Raw genomic sequence first — 21,190 nt, forward strand, 5'->3', positions numbered from 1 at the left:
TGGCAAGCGTCGAAGTCAAAGTGTTGCACTTATTTAGAAACAGAGGTTAGTATATTAGTTGAAAGTTATAGTCAAAGTGAATAGTGATGCATGTAAAAAGTGAAAAAGTCAAACTGTTACGACAAATGTAAGACGACGAAGGGAGTTAACATATCTAATGAAATCCCTCCGTCTCTTATTTTGCCGAGATACTAATTTGAACCTTAATATCTCTAATTTTCGATAAGCAAAAATTACAAAAAGTTGATATTTGGATAATACACATTGAGACGAATCCAACAAGATCTCACATGACTATATTTTTCCTTAAATACAAATTACAAGAGATAGTCAAAGTCATGTATGTGAATAGTATCAAAAGTCAAAAAGGGTAAACTAATAAAAGACGGAGGGAGTAGAATTTATGAATTCATTTTACAAGGGGTCTTGTCTGTGGACTCGGTTTGTAAATTGTCAGGACTGACCCTGACATAGAGTGGTCTGAACTCTGAAGCACAGAAGATCGTGCTGAGTGTAGACCTTGAAGCTTCAGCAAAGAAACTGCTGAAATTTCTAGCAGTTATTGACAGAAATCGCACTCTCTATGAAGGTCCTGCCTTAGACTGTGCCATATACAGGTATTTTGCTTCATACATCATGCCCTTATATACCTGCTGATAGAAATGCAAGTAGTAAAATTTCATTTTCTGCAAAAGGTACAAAAACTTCTGGCTTCCTCTGCTAGCCAAACAATCTGAGCTTGAAGTCTTAGGATGCCCTTTAGTTGTACCACTTGACTGTGAATGGATTTGGCACATTCATCGACTTAATCCGGTTAGTACTTAGTAAAATTTGGATGAGCACGCCACTGTCTTTTACTAGTTTCTGCACTGAAAAAATGATCGAAGCATTAATCTTTCAATATGTTTCCAGACGCGTTATAAGACAGATTGTGAAGAGCATTATGGGAGGATACTTGATGATTGCAATGTTGAGTCAACCATCCAAAGGACTAACCATAACCAAATGAAAGAATTTTGGACAACTATCTTCGAGAGCGAACCATTCGAGCTTAATTTAAGCACTCCCTTGATGGAAAGTGGTGTTGTTAGTGAAGCCAGTTCTTATAAGAGCATGGACTATGATCTTGTATCTGCTGTAAAAAGGCAGAGCACTTTCTTTTACCAGGTGTGAATGAAGAAACTTTCTTGAATCTTGCTTGAGGTCGTCTATAACAATCTAGACATTGAAAATTTCTCACATGTTCATGCTATTGTCACAGGTATCTAGGCCATTCATGAGCCATGACTTATTTCTCAAGGAAGCAATAGCTCGGTACAAGGGTTTTCTTCATCTAATTAAGAGGAATAAGGAGATGTCCATGAAGCACTTTTGCATTCCAACCTATGATATTGACCTGATATGGCATGCTCACCAGTTGCACTCAGCTACGTACTGCAGAGACACGAGTGCGATTTATGGTGAGGTACTTGAGCATGATGATACCGATTCTGATAGATCAGAAGCTAAGAAACTGAGTGTCGAGTTTATGGAGACTACTAAGGCGTGGGAAGAGGTTTATGGTATAAGGTATTGGAAAGCAGGAGCGTTGTATAGAGGTAGTGCACCTTCACCTCTTACAGTTGATGCTCAGCCGTTAAAGGACACTTGTATTGGTGATATATTTGCAAATGGGAGTCAAAATATGATTCAGCTTCCAAAGAGAATGGTAATGGAGGTAAGTCAAAATATTCACACCGTATGGAATTAGCTGTAACATTTTAGTCCATCATGATATCACTGAGCATTTCTTTAGAAACACTCATCCACGCATCCTTGCTTTACCAACATTTTAGTGTATGTGTGTTTAGGAATCTAATCATAATCTGTTTCTATTCTAAGAATGTAAGTAAATTTCTTGGATGAACACCCCGAAATTATGTAGGTGAGGAAGGGAGTACCTTGTTTGCCCATCTTATTCAGTGAACATGTAATGCTTCTTCAAGTGAAAAGAAGTCATGATCTTATTATCTCTCATATCAACTTTTTCTTATGATCCAATGCTATACTTCATATATCTTTCAAGTCTAAAAAATGGAACTTTGCCCTTTGATTTCGACTAGACATATATCAAAAATGAAAAGTTTTTTTTGGTCACAGGACACTCTTGCAATACTTTCCAAGTTGATTAAACGTGTATAACGACTTCGATGATACTTCATGAATCTGTTTCTATCTTATAAAGTGATGATGTAATGAGGGAAGTTCTGTTTTCTCCTCTAAAATACACACAGGTTCTACTGGAGATAGTGGGAGTAGAAGGAATACCTCAAGGACATGAAGAGGAATTCTTCATTTATATCAGTCAGAAATGCCAAACTAATCTTCGCTATACAGCAAAGAAAAAGCTGAGCATTTCTTCAGGATCTGGGAAGAAACAGGTGGTTAATTTGCAGTCCGCACCAACAGCAGAGCTGCTCGTTGAATTGATCTCCAGCTCAAGCACTACAAAACGCAGAAATTCTGCCAAAATTATCAGTAGTGCTACAATCTCATTAAATGATGTTTTGCATCCTGAACAAGAACTTTCAGTTGACAGATGGTTCGAGTTGTTTCCACCCTCAGAAACTAAAGAAACAAAGCTGCCTATAAGTCTACATATTTCTCTGTCGTTCACTCCTCCTATTAGTGCTCCGTATGTGTTGCATATGGCTCCTTCTGGTGGTGTCGTCAATAAAACTTCTATTCTAGATGAGGCTGGAAACCCAGTTGTTGCACTCTATATGAGGTGATCAGAGCAGAATATGATGCAAAAGTTCAATATATTATATAGCAGCAGTAATAGGATATCACAAAGCCTAATGTAGTATGTTTAAATACTAATCTTTTTGGTGTTTGTTAATGCTCAGGTGCCTCGATGAAAAACCTAGAGAAGTTATCCGCGTGTTGGAATCAAGGAAAGAATCTACCCTTGCAAGAAAAGTGAAAAATGGATGGTCTTTGATGGAATCTCAGTGGGACTTTCATCCACAGTACAAACCAGAGATTATGTATGAGCTCTTAGGTGAAACAAAGGTAACCATCTATCTACATATGTTCAACATTCAACATGATCGTTTTAATAATCAACAAAATCTCTTAATCTGAACTGTTTATGCAGGTCGTATTCGTGCCTGGTAAGAAACTAGACTTTGAAACCAAGCACAACTGTAAAAAAGATGAGCAGGACAACTTCATTACAGCAGTTGAATTTTCTACTAAAAATCCTTACGGAATAGCTTTGGCTCTTATAGACATAAAAGCCGGTGTTCTTCAGGTAACACACAGCTCTTATGTATTGTTGAAACTAAACACAATTTTACACAATATGTTTCAGAAGTTAGATATGAAATCTAACCATAGAAAGTTTTGTCAAGTAGATAAAGGAGGAGTGGTTCTTGCTACCAGGAACTATATCAGCCTACTGTATCCTATATGAAGTTTACGGAAGAGAATGGGAGAAGGAATTAGAAGCACCTACACCAAAAGAAATTGAGAAATCAGCAGATGCTAGGTCTTTTGCGTTGTATGACATATTTAATAATGATGCATACAGTGCAGAAAGTGGTGTTAGTACTGGTGGTGGAGATGACGGCGGAGGAAGCTGTAGTGGGGGCTCCTGTGGAGGATCATGTGGTGGTGGTTGTGGAGGATGAATAACTTGAGGCACTTGAAGGAATATGGCAGTATGATTGATGTTCAACATTGTAACTTTGAGTACATTTCTGTACACATAAAATGATAGTATAACTACACTTTGTATCTCTGAAGCACCTTGCGAGTAATACCTATACAACAAACTTAAGTATATCTCAAATGAGATGGATTTATTATAAGACCTTCCTACTATTTGTAGAACGATATCTTTAGGAAATATAATTACTAGTGATAGTCGTCCCAAGGCATCTTTATGCCTTTGGGAAGGCCCTAGACTAAATACATGAATGGACTTGAAAGAGTCCTAAAACAATCTAATATAGCGGAATTTAAAGGCTATAATACACGCTCTAAAAACTCCTGAGACCGTCAATGGACCCCATGAGATGTATCTTGGAGTCATGAGAGGCCATATAAATCCTTCTTATCTTAGGAAAAAACATATAATGGCCCTTAGACCTATTTTGGAGATGTACGAAAAAGAGATGTACAAAACATTTCAAGGCAATGTAAAGAGTACTAACCACTTGATAGTCGTTCCAAAGTATCCCAAGGCAGTCTCAGACTTAAAAGAAAGTCGATAACCCCAACAAAGTTTTAAAATGATCTCAAAATAGTTGTAATCACTTTCTCGTAGGGCTGGTAAATTCGTGTCAGTGGGTTGTGTTCGTGTTTGGTTTTGTATCATTTTCGGGTTGGCCCCCAAATGTATCAAAATTGATATAAAAAGTAGAATAGTTGCATAATATGATAAATGTAACTAATTTGGTTGACTTCGTGTCATTCATGTTCGTGTCCGTGTCAAGTTCATGTTTCTCTCAATAACTTCAAGTCGGGCTCGCGTCGTACAATCAGGTCGTGTAACAGATTGCCAGCCTTACTCTCTCGGACATTTCCAGGGTTCGAGGAAGTATTCCCCCATATCCGGTATAGGCCAACTTTTCCCATACCATTTACTTGATATGATTAGATATAGCCCAGATATGATATAATAGCTAACTGATATGATAAGATAGTGTTAAGATATGATATAAGATTCCAACTAATAATTTCCAAAGTAAAAATATATGAAAAAAAATAAATTATATTTTTTTAATATTATTTTTTTCATAAAAATTATATAAATGTCATGATATTGGACAATACCGAGTATGAGAATATCATTGCTCGCAGGGTTCAGGGCTTTCAGGCAACAACCCTTTTGCCTATAAGGCCTAAAGAACCCAATATATGGAAGCAAAACAAGTAATGGGGCCAGACCAAAATTTCAATCACGTGAGAGCCACGGGATAAGTTTCCTCTTATCTATCCTTTATTATCCTTCTACCTCTTTCACTTCTCTCCAGTTGCAGAGTTGCTTTGAGGAGAAAGGTATGGGCTCATTTCCTTAACACTTGCTTGCATTTCTTGTTCCAATTTTCTCTCTCCTCTTTTTTCCCATTACTGGGATTTTCTTTTGAATTAACATTTACAAGCTCGAAATTTTCAATCTTTTTTTTAGTTGAACAAAGTTGGGTAATTGTAATTTAGTTTCTGGCAAATTTTCTTCTTTAAAGTTTCATCGATTATAGTCCCTTTTATTGGATTTTTTTGTTATTATGTGCTACACATTTATCTTTCCTTGTTCAGAATGTCGTGGAATTATCTGGGTATTTGGTGAAATCCCCTAATCATCTTTAGAACTTTAGTTTCTTGCAATTTTGAATTGAGTTTCTAATTTTATTTTGTTGCAATTGTGAAATTTTATTTGTTTATTATAGTTTTAGCCCTTGGATGAATATTATGTACCAAATTAGCATTAAGTGTGGTATAGTTCTGGATGTGTTTCAATTATTTCCAGTGTGTGGTTTCTTGCTGAGTTTGTAGTCTCATAAATTTGTTCTCATTCTGCCCATTTTGTTGCTTTATATATTCAGTTAATTAGTAGAGTATAATTTAGCAGAGTTAATTAATTAATTGTTTGGCTCAAAAGAAAATATTTTTTATTGTTTATTTCTAGTGGGTACATGTATCAATCTCTTAGTTTTACCAGTTGCTATTGCCCAGAACATATATAAATCTAGGTTAATTTTTTTGTAGGTTTTCTCTGTTTTCAGTGCCAATGGCAGCAATTTCACCCACGTTATCTTTAAAAAGTAGTAGCTGCACTTATTCTAGCAGTAAACGAATCGTACATCAGAAAACTGTATCTGCATCATGTTCTGTCAAGGGAACTTCAAAGGTTCAATCTTTGCGTCTTTCTTCCTCGTTTCTTTGCTCCCCAAATCAGATTATCAAACTCAAATCTGTGAGCCCTAAGTCTATGCAACTAGCAAGATCAGTTGGGGGTTTGGAGATAAGGATGATGAGTGTGGATGCTGGTGTGGGTGTCATGGGTACTAAGCTAGGGATGATGAGCTTTTTTGAGGAGGATGGCACTGTAGTTCCCGTCACTGTGATAGGATTTAAGGAGGGAAATATAGTGACTCAAGTGAAGACGGAGTCAACGGATGGGTACAATGCAGTGCAAGTGGGTTATGAGAGGCTTCGGGATCGCAAGCTCACCAAGCCTGAAATGGGCCACTTGAGCAAGTCTGGTGTGATTCCTCTGCGTCATCTTCAGGAGTTTCGGCTTGTTTCTGTTGATGATTTCACTCCCAATCAAAAACTTGTGTTCGAGGATCTCTTCAAGGAAGGTGACTTAGTCGACATCTCTGGTACAACCATTGGAAAGGGGTTTCAAGGTTTGTTTCTCATCCCTGATCTCTTATGTACCTCTAATCCTCTATATATTTGTCAAGAGAATATTGTTTTAGGCATGCTTTTTATTTGTTGATCAGTTGGTTTTGATGCAAACTGCTTATATTTCCATTTTAGAAACTTGTGGCGTTTGTTGATGTTCTGTCTGAAATTTACTATAAGTGTGGAAGTCTCTTCACAGTCCAAAGATAAGCTCCCAAAAAATAACAACTTGGTCAATATTTTTGTGTTTTAGAGCTAACAAACTCTTTGTCAACTCACCAACAACTGAAGAAACGAGAACATGATCAAGCTACTGGTGCATAGGGTTCTTGTTCGTGTTTAAGATGCTTGTCGGAGTAACTAATAAAATTTTATTAAACAAAAATTGGAGTTATGTATAGGCGAGATAGCAAGCTTGCATACCAGGCTGTAAACATTTGTGTTACTAGGAATGTCATTTTACCTGAAAGACCCGTGTCAGATCCTCACATGGATATAGAAACTTCAACACTTCAACTTGGGCCAAAATCATGGACATTTTTCGTAAAACAGCCGAGTCACTTAAACACAACCGTGTCTGACATGAGTACCTAAGTCCTAGTATCATAGCATGAACACCAGAGCAAGGCATAGTTTGTATCCTAGTCCCTGCTGTAGAATCTTCTAAGAAGTTGGAAGGACTTTTAGGAAGAATTGAACCTCAGTTATATGCATTTGTTCAAAACACACAAAGCACCAATAGCCCACCTAGTTCTTCCAGCTGATCTTTTTCTATGCTTTCATTCAATTTGTGAAGTCCCACTACCATGCTGGATAATAACAATGCAGAGTTTGATTGATTTTTGTATTGGTCTGTTTTTTGCTATGTGATACAAAGGTGGTATTAAAAGACACAACTTCAAAAGAGGTCTGATGACTCATGGATCCAAAAGTCATAGGGCCTTGGGATCCATTGGAGCTGGAACAACTCCAGGACATGTATACAAAGGCAAGAAAATGCCTGGTAGAATGGGTGGAACAAAGACAAAGATCCGTAAACTGAAGATTATGAAGATCGACAATGATCTTCGGGTTGTCATTATCAAAGGTGCCGTTCCTGGTAAGCCTGGAAACCTCTTGCGGATAGCACCAGCTAAGATTGTCGGGAAAAACATTCCTAAGAATTAGACCACTTAGAAGGTTTTGTTTGCTTTAGATCATTTGCTGATCTTTTATTGTTGTAACAAACGAATAGCATGCTGTAATTTTCAATGTATATTTCTTATTTGTTAACATTGCTTCGCCATTCTCTTTTTCTGTATTTTGTACTCATCTAAATCATCTTCGTCATTTGACAACATGAATTGCAAGCCTATATAATTCTCTGGTATCAACTCTGAAATGTTTGAGAATCAGAGGCAAGTTGGTCATTTTAATCGATTTCTTCTAAATTTAGGAATTTTTTTTAAAACAATAAAGAAAATGCAAAACAACCATTATAGTCATGTTATTGTAATCCTGTTTGTTTCCTATGAGAGGTTAAACCTCTTAGACTTGCAAAATAACAAATACTTCCTCCATTCTGAAATAAGTGGAATACTTCTCCTTTTATGTCAGAGTTTTTTGAGAAAATTGTTTCACTTATTTCATAACGGATAAAATATGAGCTTAATTTGAGTATTTATATTGTCCTAGATATCAATTTTTGTACCGTCGAGGGACTGATTACACATGGAGAAACTACAAAAAATAATCCAAAATTTGGTGAGTCTTCCACCATTACTCTAAAGTATCGTTTTTCCAAAATAATATTAAGTTTGCATGTTATTATCTTCAAATATTGGCCCGAGTCTAAAAGTAATATGCGTGCTAGAGATGGCCACTGGTGCGGCCTGTGCAAGCTAATCCGTGCGTCCTAGCGGGCCGGGTTGAGATTTCATGCCCAGGACCGAACTGTGAAATTGACGGTTTGGGCTGGCTGGTCCACAGGATGAAACGTCTTGGCCCACACCGATCTGCTACCGATTTTCATGGTTCAGGGAGCGCATCTTGCAGTTTGTGGGCCTAGCGGGCTGGACTGAACTGGCAGTCTGACATGAGAATTTTTTATCTTTGACATTATTGAATCATTGAAATTATTCATTATTGTCAAATAAAATTTGATTGATTTTAATGAATAATTCATTATTTTGAATTTGTTTCAATTTTAATATATGCAATTTGATTGAAATATACATAATTTGGTTGAATAATTACTTGGGCTGCTAGTCCGATTCATGGATCAGGCTGGACCGATTTTGTGGACCGAGTTGGGCGATTTTAGTGGCGGGCTTTCGTGGGTTGGGCTCAAGACATTCGACCCACAATCCACCCATCAAGTTTACCAGTTCGAGGCGGGTTGGATGGGGGTTTTCACGGGCTCAACCCACACGTTCCACGAGGTGGGCTAGACTAGATGGGCTAGATTGACCCGCATTATTGGCCATCTCTATTGCGTGTTGAGTAAGTAAAAATCATATGCCCCGTTTATCAAAATTTATTTATCTTCAATTATATGAGTTTGGTAATGATTGTACCGACCACAGATTTTAAGAGTTTATGCGTGGGTTTGTTGTTAGAGTTTTTTGTCTGTATAAGTTCGTTTCAGGTTACAAATTTTTATGCAAGTGAGCACCTATTTTTCCCCTTTCATTTCTTTTTTTTTTTCCCTTTTTTGACGGAAATTGATCTACATTTAATTAAAAAAAAATAAAACAAAGTAGGGCCCATGACATTTTCAATTGGTAGATGGTGGACTCGTGTTTACCATTAGAATGGTAGACATAGGCCAAAACGCAGCCCAAAAAACATAAAACCCGTAAAACTAATGTACATCAACTATTCTCCAATAATAGACATGTGAAACTAATGTACATCAACGGTTCTCCAATGAACATCGATGTCGACGATTCTCCTTTGCTGACTTTTATCTCTATGTTTTTTAGTTTGTTTATTGCAAATATTTCTTTGCTCATTGTGTTTTATTTGTGTGTTGATTATTAGGTTGAGTGATTGTTCATCAGATATTTCCTCTTACGTTTATCTATTTTTCTTGTTGTTTATTGCTGATTCAGATGTTCATTGCGTCTCATGTGTTGTTCTTTTGTTCTACTTTCATCTTCATGTTGCTTAATTTGTTCATTGAGGATATTTTTTGTTTCCATTGTATTATAATGTGAAATGATGTCGTATGGAATGGTGCGCACCATTAGATAGTAGACTCGTGTCTAACTACCATCTAATTTGCGTGATATTTTTACCTGCTGAGCTTGAGCATGTCACCAAAGGAAAGAGAGCAATGTGGGAAGACAACATGACAATATGAGATTATTCTTTAATAAAAGAATTACGGGATAAATGACGGAAGAAGCATGTCACCAAAGGAAAGAGAGCAATGTGGGAAGACAACATGACAACATGAGATTATTCTTTAATAAAAGAAATACGGGGTAAATGATGGAAAAGGCCCAAACTTATAATTACTTTTGACAATTTTTACATTACACATTTGATTTAAGCTTATTTGCATCCATATATATGAAGAATCTTTATCAATTACTCTTTTTTCAAGTAGTTACATTTTCAATCATTCTTTGAAGTTCATTATTGTTCTTTTTGATCTTATAATTAAGAAAAAATATATACTTGAAAATTTACTAATCAATAAAGATTTAATTGATTAATACGAGATCATTTCATGCATTCAAGAGTGATCAAATGACCAAATATATTATTATCCATCTAATGAACCAATAATTCAACTAGGGAAAAAGCTAAATGCCAAGCCTTATTGATCCCTAAATATTATCACACATTCATTGTTGCACTATTTTACATCTTGCATTTTCATTGTGTTACTAAAAAAGAAACAAATATGGCTGGATATATACCAAAATAAATTGCTCCATTACCTTATAAACATAGATTACATTCCTTGTGTTTCAATGTGAACACATCAACACAATTTCCTGTCTAGAGACAAAGCCTTAGCTTAACACATTTTGGTACAAAAAAAATCCATCTTAAGAAAACATATTAGAAATAAAATATGATTGAAGGATTCATTTCCTTTTCTAAGATTTTCAAATATTTGCCTAATTCATAACCCATCAAACACAAATATCCATCAATTATCATGCATTATTTCACCCCACTTTTATAACAAAAATCATGATGTAAATAATAACCATTATTTCTGAAAATCATGTCATAAATTTGTAACCCTATCTCAAAGATCCCTATATATTAACACCCACCACCTTAGGAGAATATACACATTTAACACAATAACACATACACCTTCCCCTTGTTGTTTTTTCTCTCCAACACCATGACAAGGAAGAAGGTTAAGCTAGCCTTCATCACCAATGACTCAGCCCGAAAAGCGACGTACAAGAAGCGAAAGCGAGGTCTATTGAAGAAGATGGACGAGCTGACGACCCTATGTGATGTCAAGGCTTGTGCCATTCTCTACAGCCCGTATGAGGCCCGGCCTGTGGTGTGGCCTGGACCGTCCGGGGCTCGAGACGTGATCGCGAGCTTTAAACGGCTGCCGGAGATGGAGAAGGTGAAGAAAATGGTTAGCCAAGAGGAGTTTTTAAGGCAGAGGGTGTCTAAGGCACATGAACAGTTAAAGAGGCAACAAAAAGAAAATAGAGAAAAAGAGATGACTCAAATTATGTATGAGTGTTTGACTGGTAAGAGTATACAAAATATGAGTTTTTTAGACTTAAGTGATCTTGGTTGGGTGATTAATCAAAATTTGAATGAAATTAACAAGAGAATTGAGGGTTTCGAGAAAGGAAAGTCTAGTTCTAATGTTAATAATATTAATACCAACGACAATAATAATAATAATAACACTATTAATAATAATAATAATAATAGTGTTGATCATTGTTTAGTGTCGGGCCTACCGCCATATCAACAGGGGGTGGGCCCTGGGATGGAGAGTGAAGTTTTGCAAGCACAAAAGGGGAATTTTGATGCCATGCAAATGCAAATGATGGTGCAACCATGGTCATCATTTATGGATATGATGGGACCACCGATGGTGTTTGATCATCATCAACAACATTCTCATCCACATCCACATGCACATCCACATCCACATCATGGTATGGGGATGGGAGGAGGAGGGTTAGGAAATGGGTTATATGGTGGAGCAAGTGGTGGTGCTAGTAGTAGTACTAGTAATACTAATAGTACGAATATGGTGATGATGATGGGTCAGTTTGGTGAATACCATGGCCATGGTATTAATCCAGCTTTGTGGTCTAATGCTTTCTTCCCTAAATGATGGTGATGATGATGATGGTGATGGCCATAATGATGAAGTGGATATGATCTATGTTAGCACTTAGCATGGACTTGATAAGATGGTTTATGTTTTATTTTAGCTGGGCAGTATTTTTTTCTTTCCTAAACATTTATGTTTTAGTAAATGAACACAAATTCGATTGGCTTACAATGTGATAAGTTATTTAAATAATTAATTATATGATATGTTTTGTTGTATTTACAGTAAGCAATTTCTTTGTGTAGATTTATTGAGATACATAATTTTTAGAAGATTCCATTATTTCGTTTTTTGTTAGAATATTTGAGGACAAATTATATAAATAGGACACTACAGTCTACATATGTTTTGTTCATAATTGATTGCATCACTTGTTTGATTTCTTCCATACATAAACATCAAGAGCAAATTTTATGCATCCGTAGGATCATACTCTTCGTGTATTCTCTTCCAAAGTTGCAATTTATGATTAGAATTTATATATTATTGTAAACCTTTTTTAAAAAAAAGAAAAAGAAAAAAGAACTGAACAAATGAAGTTTTCTTTTATAATATGTGCATGCAGGATCCTCTATATTTACTCGTGTGTATGGTCTCCTTAATCTTATAAAGGGGTAGTCTAGGGATGGGGATGAGCATGGGTCGAGTCTTGCTAGACTATAGCCGCAAATTTGAATATAGACCCAGACCCGTCCCTGACCCACAGGGTCTAGAAAATTCGAACCCTTACCCAGATCAAATGGATCCGATGGAACTGGGGTCTAAACCGGGTCCAAATTGAGTCTCAAACTTATTAGGAGTTTCGATTATTTTTTTTAACTTGCAAATTTTTTATACTCGTTTTTTTAATTATTAAAATGATGAAAGAACAAATAATGGTTTAAATTAAATCTTGTACAATAATTTAAAATTAAAACATACACAACAAGTTGACTTGAGTCTGGGTAAAAAGTTTTATTACAACTTTATATATTTTGGTTATAATAAATATATTTAGGCTATGTTCAGTTCACCTTATTTTTGCTTATTTCAGATCTAATCATATCAGATTAGATATGAAAAAATAAGTTCAGATTAGACCAGATCAGAAATAATAAGTTCAGATCAAATCATGCTTACATTTTAAAAAAACATTATACTATTAAATATCTTTCATTACATATTAGTGAAAATTATAATAATTGAATATTAATAAAGTACTCATTGAGACGAATCAAACAAGACCCCACATGACTATATTTTTGCTTATGTATTGAGAAAAATCTAAAAGATAAGATCTTGTAATCAGATCAGATAAGTTCAGATCAGATCAAATCAGAAAAAATAAGTTCAGATCAGATCAGATAAATTCAGATCAGAAAATTTCAAGTGAACTAAACATAGCCTTAATATGTAAAAACAAAAATGGATCTACAGGAAAGGTCTGGGTCCGAATCTATCAAACTCAAACCCTTTTTTTTACACCCAGATACAGATCCAACCCATACCCGGCCGTATGGGTCTCGATCAAAATTCTAGACCTAGTCCCTTAAATTGGATCGGATCCAACAGGGTATGGGTCAAGTCTTGGGTCCATGCCCATCCCTAGATTAGTCCTTTATAATCTAATGACAAAATCTAGGTTGAAGATTTTGTTATGTGAGATTCGATTCTCCGCCTTCATGATTTAAAATCATTTTTTTAAGTAAAGGAGTTTGTCTTGTAAAGTTGTAAGAGACCGTCTACTTATAAATTAAAATTAGGCAATGGTAAGCCAAATATTAAAGAGTTTGTCTTGTAAGAGACCGCCTACTTTTAAATTAAAATTAGGCAATGCTAAGCCCAATATTGAAGCCCAATAGTTACTAGGTTAATTTATTTCGGTCACTAGTTTAATCCATTTAGTTACTAGGTCTACTTTTATATTAAAATTAGACCGTCTCTTAGAGAATTAGCCCAATGTGACTAGGTTAATTTCTTTATGTGACTAGTTTAATTCATTTATTGACTAGGTCTATTTTATATTAAAATTAGACCGTCTTTTTTAATAATTTTTTTTTAAGAAACATGATAATAAAAACAAAAAGCCAATTAAGTCGAGCAGGAAACAACACTTAGCTCTTGACGTGGAAGTAACCTAACGATTGAGATCAAGAGATGGCCACTGGTGCAGGCTGAGCGGGCCTGTCCGTGGGACCTAGTGGGATGGACTAAGATTTTACATCCCAGGACCGGACCGTGAAATTCACATTTTCGACGGGCAGCTGGACCACGAGTTGAAAAATAATCTTGACCTACAACGATCTTTCATTGATTTTTACGGTACCGAAAGCGGTTCTAACGGTTCGTAGGCCTAACAGGCTGGGCCGAGCTGGCGGGACAACATGAGATTTTTTTTTATTTTTTTCAAAATTATTTGATCATTGATATTATTATATATTGTTACATAAAACTTTTAAAATTAATTAAAATATATACAATTATTAATATTAATGTATAATTTCATTATTTTCGAATTTGAGTAAATTATATATGCAATTTGATTAAAATAAATACAATTTGAGTAAAATATACACTATTTGGTTGAATAATTAGTTGGGTTGGGCTGGTCCAGTTCATATGCTAGGCTGGATCGATTTCATGGACTGGCTTTCATGGGTTGAACTCAAAAAATTCGGCCCATGACCCATCTACTAATAACACGATTCGAGTCAGATTGGACCTGATTTTTTTCGCAATCTCGACTCACACAATCCATAAAATGAAGTTTTCTTTGATAGTGTGTAGGATCCTCCCTATTTTTGTTACGTGGGATTCGATTTTCCGCCCTCATGATTTAATTTTTTTGAAGTAAAGATACATATAAGGGAAACTATTAGGTGAGACAAAATACAAGAACTATGTACTCCCAAATAAGGTTCTTATAACGTAATATTGTGATTGTTCACTTAAATATTTACCATATCAAATAGCTATCTATAATAAAAAGAGAACACAATTGACCTTTAAAAGTCAATCCTATTTATTTATTCAGTAATCGTTAAATATATCAATTGGTTGTACATGTTAGTGCGCCTTGGATTCGCCTCACTCTTCTATATTTCCCCGTTTCTTAATTATCTTCAAAATTTCTCTTATCATTTAAGTGTGTGACTATTCAAGCTTTCAATATCAATATGCATACAACATAATTAATCATGTACAACTAAGGGATAAAATAACCAATATAATTATAAATAAGCATCTAATTCTAATATCAGGCATCCTAAGCTAAACAATATGGTTACATAACTTAAATTGTCTATTATTCTTGATCAAATTCATAAAAGAAAATATTACTTTATTGCTTTTTACTTGCAAAAATGTCATTCAAGAATAACAATTCTTAAAAGGCGTGCATGACAATGGATACACACCACATGGCACCTTCTCGCAATGTATACACGACACGTGGCACCTCTGTTACTCCACTAGAATTGTCCAATGTATTGTACACAAGTGACAAATCAGGTCAATTACCAAAAGTAAAATTGGCTTGCATCAAGATTTGAACCTGTGACCTCTTGCAATTATATATGACACAATTACCATCTCAACCAACTTTTAATCATGTTTAAAGCACCCACATTATTATATTTGTACTTTTTAAATATGGTGTTTTCCTTAACATATTTTAATGGGAATGAGAAAAAAATACATATCAAATTTATAAAACAGTACCAATCCGGAGCAATGCCCGGGCCAAAATACTAGTTAGTTTGTTAAATCAGGGTAGAAATTCTTCATTTAAGGGCTCATCTAACAGTAATTGCCCCTAGGAATTTGCCTCGTGATCATCACTAGCAATAGTCAACAGGGGAGCTTGATGTGTGATGATAACATGTAATAAGCTTGAAAGTTAAATTAGTACAAATTTTTAGGTGCCCTCAAATGTTATTTTGAATATTTGTCATATATTTTGCTAAAATTAGCAAAATGTAAAATATGCAAAAAAGGTGAAAGGGAATACCTAATTTTTTTATTTTTTTTGAAAGAACTCCCAAAAGGACACTATATTTTATTTATTGATTAAAGTCATACGACATCTACAATTGACAATTAACGATATTGAAAACAGGTTGAACAAAATAAAATAAGAATGAACTGGTGAAGGGTTGAGAATCCAAATACATAGACATAACAATTCGGCATATTCTCGTTTTGTTATCTCATACAACTTTTTGAGTGCATCCGTCGTCGCTTCATAATTTTGTGGGGAAGAAAATTCTTGTGTTGATTTCGTAATCCGAATCCGACCAATAAACATCAATCGTAGCCCCGCATAATTGGAGACCCTATTTAAGAGAACTATATGAAGGCGTTAATTTAGAGTAAACCTTGAAACTGCTAACTAGTTTTTCCCCCTTATATTATGTGTAGAGAACGTAAGCAAGGATGTCATCTAGCTTAGTTGGTAAAATCTTGTAAAAATTAATGGTAGAAAATGACAACCATGAATTCCTAATCATAATTTTTTTTGGAGTAAATGAGCGACTAAACACAGTGATGTAGACGGGATTCGATCCCAAGTCTTGAATACCACCGCTAAGATTATTTTTCATTAGTAAAACTTTACAAGTCTAATAAACAAAATTGATCTAACTCTAATAAGGGTTATAACAGTTGGACTATCATGGGTTGTTTTGCATTACTCTATTCCGTATTTTCATTTAGTTTTTTGCAGTCATGAACATCCACTCAGCCATTCAACCCTAATAAAAAGTTCATGAAGTTGGAGAGATCACTTGAGAAATTTACTTCCAAAACTTTATGGGGTCTTTAGATAGTAACAAAAATAGTTATTGTATACTTAATATCATCATATGAATAGCTAACAAATACAAATAAACACACCATTTTTAGGCGAAATGTTACAATAGGAGTCTTTTTTCCTAGTTATTGTAAAGATATTATCACCTCGGATTGTAATGAACTAATTAAAGTTTAATTATCTGTCCCCCTTTTCAACAAAAACAAAATCAAATAGTAGATGAATCTTAAGCTCAATTTACATGCAGAATGTTCACTTGTGAACTTATAAGTATTTTTCCTTATTTGAACTCGAGAAAATAAAAAGACAATAATACTGAAAGAGAGAAAATTCCATGAAAAAGAAATTATAAAAAAGGTATGACTAGTGAGATGCTAGTCAAACTACAAAAATTTATAATTGATCAAAAGAGAAAGAAGCTAGATCGACCAAATAGAGTGAGGAATCGATGTTTATCCACACCAAGTGAATTTACCAAAATGTCATTTTCGAGTATGTTTACTGAAGAACGATTTTCCAAAAAAAGTAGTACTCTTAGAATAACTTTTGTGCTTGGAAATTGGCAAGTTGATCAGGATGAGCAAACCCTTGAATTTTGGCCTCAATAGATTTAAGGTCAAAATGTTGATCACAAACTCCAACACCACAACCACTATTACTACTAATACCATTGTTATCCATACATAACATAGATGATGAAGAAGGAGTATTTTTCTCCAAAAACATTGCTTGATTAGCCAAATTATTCTTAAGATCTTGCATTGAAGCACTCAAAGCTCGAAGTTCATGTAACCCAAGTTTATTAATAGGTGTCTCCCACCAACATTGAGTAGATTTTCTCCTTAAGTTATTAAACACATCTCCCCTACTCTTTTCAGCTTCTAAAAGATCAAGTATTTTGGTTAGTTGTGAATTGAGTTCACTCATAGTTGAATTTTGTTGAACAGCCTCCATTTTAGTTAACGTGTTACGATTAATATAACGACTAACTATAGATTCGACATTAGGGTGACCAAAAGAGAAGATTTTTTGGCCAGGAGAAAACACAATTATAATAGCTTCTACACCACAAAGAGTGCATATTTCGCTAGCTTTCTTAAAGAGCCCTAAACGCCTCTTTGAGAAGGTAACTTGTCTATGGCTCGGGTTTTTAATCCGAGCCATTTTTATCTTTTGACGACCTCTTGATTCCTTCTTTGCCATTGATATGGATTATATTGGGAAAAAAGGAGAATCAAGCAAAGACAAGGTAAGATAAGGTAAGGTGAGCTAATTTGTGGAGTTGTTATAAGAAGATTAGTGTTTTTGATGGGGGTATTTAAAGGGTAATGTGTGGTTGTTTATAAGCTAATTCATAATTTATTTACTAATTATTGAAGATTTAGGAGTTTAAAATATCTTATCTAATTAATATTTTCTCATTATGGAGATTTATTTACCATTTAGTTTTGCATCAAATGTTCAATGTCATGTTAATCATAAATAGAACAACTAAGACATAGAGAGAAGTATTTGACTTTTAAAGTCAATTTTCAATAAATTTAGTAATATATATTTATATTAATGTTCAAAAAGATGTTACTTGTTAAGGCTTTGGATTCCTTCTCTTTTTCTATTTTTTGTGCTTCCTAATTGTCTTTAAATTTGCTTTTACTCTCCTTAAGTAGTGTGATGTTGTTTCACACCTTACATTTTTATATGACATTATTATCTTGTACAACTAATTCATAAAAAACAATATACATAACATTGTAGCCAAAGTTGGGGTCTTGTATAGAGGTTAAATAATAGACAATTACAAGTCAAAATACTTTGAAATTCATAATAATACTATTTGTTTTTGTAGTTCGCAAAATTGAAATCATATATACTTGAAATAATATCTGGTTGCAGATCTCATTATTTTGCCAATCGGTATCATGTTATGTCAACATAGATGTTATTGTTGTAGAAGTTTACTACCTTACTTGGTATTGTATTTCGGAGGTAATATCCAAATATTCGGTCGAATCTCATAGTTGATAGTTTTATAACTCATTAAACAATGTAGTTTGCTCTCTCGGAATAACAATTCTCCATCGGTTATTAAAAACTAAAATTTTCCACTCCGTTTTCAAGGTGTCTTATACTACGATAAAATCATAGTTTTTTCAATTCAATGATGATTCGATAAAATATAATATTACCATATACATTAAAGTACTCAATGATCACAAAAGATAAACAATCAAGTCCTCGATTCAAAATCGTCATTAAGATTTAAGAGAGCAACAACTAAAATCTCACAAGCTCCAATTGAGAGAGTAGCCTAATAATAACTACTATAAGGGACTTGCACCATGATCAATCCTCACCAACAATAGTTAATAAAGGGAGTGCAATGTTAGATGTTGAGCCCCTACCCCCCTAGAGACTAGAGAGAGGTTGCCTAAGGAAAACTACCTTACCAAAAATCATAGAAGTCTTAAAAAGAGCTAGCAAAAAGGAAAAATCATAATGGTTTAATTTCATTAATTATTTAAGAGTAAACTGTAGATGGCATCTAACTTAGTTGGTAAACTCTTGTAAAAGTGGCCTGGTACCCAAAATTTAGAATCGAATTTCGTCTACATCACTGCGCTTAACCGTTCACATACAACCAAAAAAAATTAGATTACACATTGTTGTCAATTGCCATGCATGGTTTCTTGTCAAAGTTAACAATAACTTGGAAAAGAAAAGGATGGATTATTATTATTATTATTAAAAATGGCAAAAAAATTCTAGTCACTATCAAAACAGATGGAAGCATAGAACAAGACAATAATAAGCCTGCAAATCAAAGATCATTCATTCTCTACACGATTTTGACAGGTAATGTAGAACAAGCTAATTAAGCCTTGGTGCATATCAAAGACCATTCTATATTTCTATACACTAATGGTATATATATGTAACCAAATAATGAGCTCTTAAACTATAATTCTAACAAAAATGGAGGAAATAAAGAGTAAGGAGATAGAGAAATTCGAGTCGAAAATGAATGATCATGATGAAGCAGGAGGAGGAGATCAAATGCAGAAGAATGGTGGGAAGAAGAATGATCAGAAGACAACTTTAAGAACACCAGCTGATATATATGAACACCCTTCTTTTTACTCTTTTATTCTTGACATGCCTGGCCTTGATGCTCAGAATATTAAGGTAAATAATCATCTATATACATATACATATACATATGATCTTATTAATTACTACTATAATTTTCTTACTTGTTTAATTCTTCTTTGTTTGGGATAGAATTTGAATCTTGTTTATATAAGGAGAGGTTGTTGTTGAATGAGCTAATTACATGATATAGAATTAGAAACATGTAGTTGGAATTGAATTATTGCAAATGTCCTCTAAAAGATTATCTTAGTCGTAGAAACTACAAATAAATTATGTGCTTGATAGAATTTACCATGCATTGTAAAACACAACATATTAGCAAGGAAATTATTTAGATAACTTAGAACACGTACATGTAAAGGATTTGTCGTGCACTCGATCATACCACTTGTTTGTGCATGGTGTTCTCCTATGAAAAAAGTTGTTGCCAAAATCTTAAACAAGGTTACTTAAAATTTTGGAAAATTAGTCAAAAAAAAATCTTTCAAAAGTTCAGTTTTGCGAAAAAAAAAACCTTAGAAAGCATTCTTTGTGAAAACAAATCAAAAAGTAAATTATTTTTGTAAGATAAAACCTAATCTCATTTTCCGGTGTTAACCATGAACTTTCCAACGTTGACCACTTCTATTTCCCTTCTTCCTCCATAATTACCACCTAGCCACCACTACCAACACCTGCCGCCAGCCCCCACCCACCCCTGCAGCCCCCACTTCACCCCCACCCCAGCCCCCACAATCTTTAACAAGATTACTTAAAATTTTGAGTAAAAAATATGAAAAGTTAAGACAATAATCATATATATGTGTTGATATCTAGGTGAAGGTAGAAAATGGGATACTTCATGTATCAGGAAAGAAGAAGAAGAAGCAGATAATCGGAGAACCGGCGGCCGGAAACGAAGGAGTAAAGGTGATAAGGATAGAAAGGAGGAGAGCAAGGTACATGAGGAAGTTTACTTTGGCAGCAGATGCCAGTCATGAAGATGTCAAAGCAGCTTATAAGGATGGAGTGCTCTCCATTACTGTTGTTAAGAATAATAAGCTGCACTCTGTTGTACAAGTTGAACAGTCCAACCACAACATCCTCACTAATAATGTTTCCATCTCTTAATTTAATAATTAACATACAAATTACTTTATTATTAACACTATTACATTCTCTTTCTCTCTTTATCTTCATGTTTTAGTTATTTGTTTATTCCTAAGATGTGTTGATATGGTATGGATCTACTGTTTAGAATGGCTTTTGTTGCCATGTCTTCTTATTGCGTATACATTTGATTTGAGTGTAGATTTGTAATTGTTGTAAATTGTAATATACCTATACTGCGGCTGATGACTTTGTCTTGTAACAATTATGGATTACCTCAAGAATAACAAATATAAGAACTTAACCAACTGAAAGTAATTATGAAAAACATTACTCTCTCTATTTTTAAACAAGTCCTATTTTCAATTTAGGTCATTCCGAAATTATAAGTTACATTTAAGATTAAGTTAAACTTTGTAATGATATCTTATACTTCCTTCGTTTCGCAT

General features: G+C 34.4%; 5 protein-coding genes and 1 long non-coding RNA gene across 7 annotated transcripts; 5 read left to right on the forward strand and 1 right to left on the reverse strand.

Annotated features, from left to right (window-relative positions):
- Nucleotides 1-403: 403 nt before the first annotated feature.
- Nucleotides 404-3,851, forward strand: LOC125495202 (glycine-rich domain-containing protein 1-like). Its single transcript, XM_048639874.1, has 8 exons — nucleotides 404-617; nucleotides 696-813; nucleotides 913-1,167; nucleotides 1,262-1,717; nucleotides 2,274-2,767; nucleotides 2,889-3,054; nucleotides 3,140-3,295; nucleotides 3,399-3,851. The coding sequence occupies exons 3-8, from the start codon at nucleotides 1,006-1,008 to the stop codon at nucleotides 3,672-3,674; spliced, it is 1,710 nt and encodes a 569-aa protein (XP_048495831.1). The 5' UTR covers nucleotides 404-617; nucleotides 696-813; nucleotides 913-1,005; the 3' UTR covers nucleotides 3,675-3,851.
- A 1,056-nt stretch (nucleotides 3,852-4,907) lies between these two features.
- LOC104905191 (50S ribosomal protein L3, chloroplastic) lies at nucleotides 4,908-7,668 on the forward strand. Of its 2 annotated transcripts, none has more exons than XM_057394881.1 (3): nucleotides 4,908-5,046; nucleotides 5,755-6,398; nucleotides 7,274-7,668. In XM_057394881.1, the coding sequence occupies exons 2-3, from the start codon at nucleotides 5,777-5,779 to the stop codon at nucleotides 7,561-7,563; spliced, it is 912 nt and encodes a 303-aa protein (XP_057250864.1). In that variant the 5' UTR covers nucleotides 4,908-5,046; nucleotides 5,755-5,776; the 3' UTR covers nucleotides 7,564-7,668. The 2 variants fall into 2 exon arrangements, with proteins under 2 accessions (XP_057250864.1, XP_048495828.1); XM_048639871.2 differs by having other exon boundaries at nucleotides 4,920-5,046; nucleotides 5,772-6,398.
- A 401-nt stretch (nucleotides 7,669-8,069) lies between these two features.
- On the forward strand, nucleotides 8,070-8,569 carry LOC125499554 (uncharacterized). Its single transcript, XR_007276485.2, has 2 exons — nucleotides 8,070-8,139; nucleotides 8,249-8,569. It is a non-coding gene; the product is annotated as an uncharacterized LOC125499554 (long non-coding RNA).
- Nucleotides 8,570-10,643: 2,074 nt separating this feature from the next.
- Nucleotides 10,644-11,713, forward strand: LOC104905543 (agamous-like MADS-box protein AGL80). The gene is made up of 2 exons (XM_019252126.2): nucleotides 10,644-11,233; nucleotides 11,345-11,713. The coding sequence occupies exons 1-2, from the start codon at nucleotides 10,745-10,747 to the stop codon at nucleotides 11,711-11,713; spliced, it is 858 nt and encodes a 285-aa protein (XP_019107671.1). The 5' UTR covers nucleotides 10,644-10,744.
- A 5,323-nt stretch (nucleotides 11,714-17,036) lies between these two features.
- Nucleotides 17,037-17,705, reverse strand: LOC104905542 (agamous-like MADS-box protein AGL62). Its single transcript, XM_010694129.1, has one exon. It carries the CDS (start codon nucleotides 17,703-17,705, stop codon nucleotides 17,037-17,039), a length of 669 nt encoding a protein of 222 aa, XP_010692431.1.
- Nucleotides 17,706-19,385: 1,680 nt separating this feature from the next.
- On the forward strand, nucleotides 19,386-20,899 carry LOC104905190 (17.6 kDa class II heat shock protein). Its single transcript, XM_010693642.4, has 2 exons — nucleotides 19,386-19,685; nucleotides 20,469-20,899. Exons 1-2 carry the CDS (start codon nucleotides 19,476-19,478, stop codon nucleotides 20,760-20,762), a joined length of 504 nt encoding a protein of 167 aa, XP_010691944.1. The 5' UTR covers nucleotides 19,386-19,475; the 3' UTR covers nucleotides 20,763-20,899.
- The last annotated feature ends 291 nt before the right edge of the window (nucleotides 20,900-21,190 follow it).

This window comes from Beta vulgaris, chromosome 1 (assembly GCF_026745355.1).
Source record: "Beta vulgaris subsp. vulgaris cultivar EL10 chromosome 1, EL10.2, whole genome shotgun sequence".
Lineage (NCBI taxonomy): Eukaryota > Viridiplantae > Streptophyta > Magnoliopsida > Caryophyllales > Amaranthaceae > Beta > Beta vulgaris.